Source organism: Octodon degus, unplaced genomic scaffold (assembly GCF_000260255.1).
Source record: "Octodon degus isolate 3935 unplaced genomic scaffold, OctDeg1.0 scaffold00038, whole genome shotgun sequence".
NCBI lineage: Eukaryota > Metazoa > Chordata > Mammalia > Rodentia > Octodontidae > Octodon > Octodon degus.
The window spans coordinates 1,853,265-1,858,243 of NW_004524614.1; the positions used below are offsets into that span (position 1 = coordinate 1,853,265).

The 4,979-nt window shown below is 33.7% G+C and overlaps 1 protein-coding gene across 1 annotated transcript in view; it reads left to right on the top strand.

The window, feature by feature from the left end:
- The window catches only part of Nup58 (nucleoporin 58), a 52,158-nt gene that overhangs the window by 32,469 nt on the left and 14,710 nt on the right, over nt 1-4,979 (top strand). The window contains exons 9-10 of the mRNA XM_004631113.2: nt 2,468-2,522; nt 3,014-3,093. Coding sequence (XP_004631170.1) covers nt 2,468-2,522; nt 3,014-3,093 — 135 coding nt within the window. The remainder of the gene's footprint in view (nt 1-2,467; nt 2,523-3,013; nt 3,094-4,979) is intronic.

Genomic DNA, 4,979 nt, shown 5'->3' on the forward strand with positions numbered 1-4,979 from the left:
TAAGGGCCTGAGTTCAATCCCCGGTTCTGCCCAAAAAAAAAAAAAAAAATAGATTGGATTCATAGTGATCTGCCTGTTTACAGCCTCTGAAGAGCTGGGATTACAGGTGCACACCACCACGCCCAGTCTCAATTGCCATTTCAGCAGGCCCAGCAGGCAGGTCCTGGGATGGAAACACCCACTCCGCCCCCTGCACCTGCTTGCAGGCACTTTAATCCACTGAGCTATTTGGCCGGCCCCTTTGTGTATATTTTTAAATTGACATAATAAGTCACTAGTTTTTAATGAATGTTTATTTATAAGACAGTATTCTGAGCAATTTGTTGCTGTTGCCCAGTTTAGTTTTCATGACAGCACTTTGAGATAAGTACTTTTATCTTCATTGCATAAAGAAGATAACAGGCAGAAGAATTTGTGAATAAGTTGAAAATTCTGAACTCGGACTCTAGTGATCTAATTTTAGATTTTATGCCCTTAACTACTTTCGTTTCATAAAAATAGCTGCTAGCTAGATTGATGTTTTATATATGAGAGGAAAGATACCTAGCAAGAAAATATTTTATAGCTTGTCTGTTATGAAATAGTAATTAAAGGCTTTGTAGATGTTAAATTTTATGGTTTGAGGGTCTTGAGTAAGATTTTATTTAATAGCAGTAATGAGCCGTGTATCTTCTGTTGCTCATGCCTACTTTTTTTCCTTTCTGGCATAATGAATAGCACACATTAAATATAATGTGTAGTTTTTTTCTGCATTGAGAAGAGAACATAATCATAAATGTTTCAGTTGCATTTTATATATTGTAGTTAAAAAATATACTTGATCTCATCACAACAGGGTCGATGCCTTTTCCTAAAATTGTTTTTGGTCTATTAATAAATTTGGTATGATAACCCTTTTTATCATGGGCTTTTCAGAGTGCTGTTCTCTTCATAAGTGAAGTGATAATGTGTGTCTTTAAGTCAGTTGTTACCAAGTATTCTACTTGAATATGAATATCCCCCTTGTTTCCTTCCCACTTATGTTTCCATTTTTATCAGATAGGTACTTTTTAGAAGGAAAATGTAGTTATTCTTTACATGGGAAAATAGTTTGCAATTGCACATTTTTTTTCTATATTACATTTGCTTTATTTTTTTCAATTATTTTATTGAGAAACAAATAGCAGTGAAACAGTTTCAAATCCTATTAGTAGGATAGTTTCAATAATTAATACATTGCATATTGTTGTCTTAGTGGTTATTCATTGTACAAGATGCAGACATGATATCCTGTTTATAAACACTATTAGAACAAATCTGTTCATTGAATTAAGAGAATATAGCTGTACACCTATCATATTTTGAATATACAGATATAAAATGGTCCTTCATTTGTATCCCCTTTTTTTGTTTCATTTTGTCAGAGATGGGTATTCCATTGTCATTTAAATATTATAGGTACATGAATTCAGCAAAATATTCCAATATAGTCCAGTAGTCCATAATAGGAGTGGGTTTTCTGTAAGACTGGCAGTGTCAGAAGTTGTTGACCTAAGCCTTTTACAGCTCAGCATATTAATATGGCTTTACTTTTTATACTTTGTTTTCATACTTTTCTGCTGGATGGTTAAGACCAAGATAAAGCAAGACCTATATAGCAAAAAATGTAACTTCTATAGCTGATCAGATCAGTCAAATCCCCTCAGGATTTATTTTGAAACCCTGTACCACAGTTTGTAGATCCTTTGTGAGTGTCAGCCATGTGGATGAGTCACAGCCTTTGCTTGACTAATTTGCTCTGTGTGAAAGCCTGAGAGAATGTTTTCTCTCCATGTGACTGTCTATGAATCTATAAATTTCATGTGTAAAATAAATTAAAATGACAGCAAAATAATGGAATTAAACTTGAGAAATGGTCATTATAATGGGACCCACTATAACTAAAATTAGATTATTCACAAGTAATGTGTGGAACCTTTATTATATAGCAAGCATGTTAATTGTTTTTTATAAATAAAAATCAATAAGTACATGAAATAATAGATATTTTTATTTAATCTTATTATTTATTTGGTACAGGGTCTTGCTATGCAGCTTGGACTCAGTGATCCTCTGTTTTAGCCACCCCAGCGCTGGGATTATAGGCGTGTGCCACCACGCCCAGTTACAGTGGCTGGCATGCCACACTCAGGGTTCCTGGCTGGCAGGACATGTAGGACCAAGGATCAAACCCAGGACCTTGCACTTGTTAGGCAGGTGCTTAGACCACGGAACTATCTCCCTAGCCCTGATTGACTGATATTTTGAGTCAGGGTCTTGTCTTGTAGTTCATACTGGCCTTGAACTTGCCATGTAGCCTAGGTGGCCTCATACTCAAACAACAGTTACAAACTTACAGTACCAGCTTGGCATTTTAACATGTTTACCAGCCATAATTCATATATTTTGCTACCAATTGGATATGCATGCTTTTTATTAATTTTGTTAGTAAAAAGACCAGTAAAAGTGATTGGTTTCATATGTGCCACCCATGGTTCAAGCAGGTAGGAATGTGTTAGTGAGAGAAATAGACTACTGTACATATAAAAGTAAGGTACTGTTTTGGGAAAATAAGGGATACTTGGTGGTTGAAAAAGCAGTGAAATGATAGAGATGTGGAATGTGAATTGGTAGAGTACTAGTGAAAAACCACTGAGGAGAATATATACATGGCATTGAGAAATACAGAAGGGAGTATTTTCTATCTTTGTGTATTAAAAGATTTTTAAATAGCTTACTCTTTTTACTGTGGATGAGTTAATTTTGTAGATTTTCCAGAAATTTATAGTTTCTTAAAATACATCAACAATTTAGTATAATTTTATCATAAAATGTAGTCTGTCTTGAAAGAATGTCTAGAGACTTGTAAAAATGCAGCTTTATTCTGTTACTGAAGCATGAAATTCTACTGATATTGTTCGAAATGTCAGTACAGAGATGGTGTTTTTGGTCTGCTCATGCCTTTTTTGTTTTTTTCAAACTTCTGGTATATTAGGAGTTAAAGAATGCTGAAATAGCTTTAAGAACACAGAAAACACCTCCTGGACTCCAACATGAGAATGCAGCTCCTGCTGAGTAAGTTACTAGGTCTTTAGTTAACAAGTATTTCTGATTTTGAGATAGCACAATAGGAGCTAGAAATGTAGTTCAGAGGTAGAATGCTTGCCTAGCATGTGTGAAGTCCCAAGTTCTATCCGGAGACAGGGTGTAGTAGTGCATGCCCTTATTCCCAGCACTTCAGAGTCTGAGGCAGGAGGATCTCTGCAAGTTTAAGGCCAGCCTGGGCTGCATAGTAAGTTCAAGGCTAGACTGAACTGCATAGTGAAAAGCTGTTTCAAAAAGACCAAAAAAATAAGTTCTATTCCAGAATTTGAAAAGAAAGCAGGATGACTATATATATATATATATATATATGTATATATATATATGCTAAGAATTTTTAATTGCTCTTTGGAAAAGTTTCATTAGTTAGCACTTTATCTGGAATTTTAAATTTACTTCTAATACCCTCAAGTTGGTAGTTTATTCTCATTTTACTGAAAATCAGTGAAACCCGAGCTAAATTTTGAACTACTATTAACAATTACACTTAACTGTTACTTATAGGCTTTATTATAAATGTTTTATGTAATAGAAATAAAATTTTTACCCATTAAAACTTTCAAATTAATAATTTTATATTTTATCTTATAAGCATACTAAGTGTAGTTTAACCCTTTCAGTTATTTGCATAGCTTTTTGTTTTTTGAGATAGGGCCTTGAACATCCTCTTGCCTTAACTCTGCTAGTGGTTAAGTTACAGGTATATGCCACCACACAGCTTTTATTTACATAGATAATACATCTTCAGAAAGAAAAATTAGGAAATGTACATAAGTAAGAAAGAAAATCTATTTACCATTGTATCGCTGAGCTTGTATATCCATCTATTTTCCATGTATATGATGCAAATTTTTTTTTTTTTTGTGAGATAAGATTTCACTTTGTAGTTCAGACTAGCCCTGAACTCATAGTGGTCCTCCTACTTTAGTGCTAGGTTTATAGGAGTACCACCACACATAGCTATTGTTCTTATGTCCTTTCCATGTTGATAAATGTGATAGGCACACATATCAAGTGCTCACTGTCTTTTAGAGAGTATGCTCAGCACTATGTACTTTGCCTCATTTTTTTTTTACAACTCCCCCTAGCTTGTATTCCTCCAGTTTTAGTGGTAGAGAGCCAGAAGTATCCAGGAGATGAGCTGAGTGGCAGAGGTCCACTTGACTCCTGATTCATTTTTTTCCTTTTAACTTTTTGTTTTATATTTTCAGACTTGAAAACTTTTAAGAATAAAACAAAAATTTTTTGTATGCTTTTCGTCCAGATCCCTTACATATTAATACTTTTACCATATTTGTTTTGTTCCTCATTCTTTTATATATGTATAAGCATTGTTTTCCGCCTGAACAATTTGTTATTTGCAGACACAGTGCACATTATGCCTAAGTACATTTTTTTACTTATATATATTAGGTGATTTTTAAAAATAGACTTTTTTAAGGTAGACTTTTATGTAATAAAATAATTACTAACATCAGGATATCAATGACAATGCTAATCCTATTATCCTCTTCAAATTAACATGGGATGTGTTTCCTTAGTGGACTTTGTCTAATCAATTATTTCTCTGTCTTGTTCTTTACACTTTGAAAAAGCTTTCAGTTACTCATTTCTTATAAAGAAAGTATAGATTGTTACTGTGAGAACTGTAGGTTATAAAATCGGCTCAGCAATTTAGTTTTTAATTGTTTGTTTCAAACTTACTTTATATTTACTGAAAGTTTAAAAATAGTACAAAGAATTTCCTGATAACCATAAGTCTGTGGTATAATTACCAAAAACAGGAAACTGGCACTGGTACAATATTACTCACTAGGGACCAGGAAGATGGCTCAGTGGAATAAGCACTTGCCTGGCAA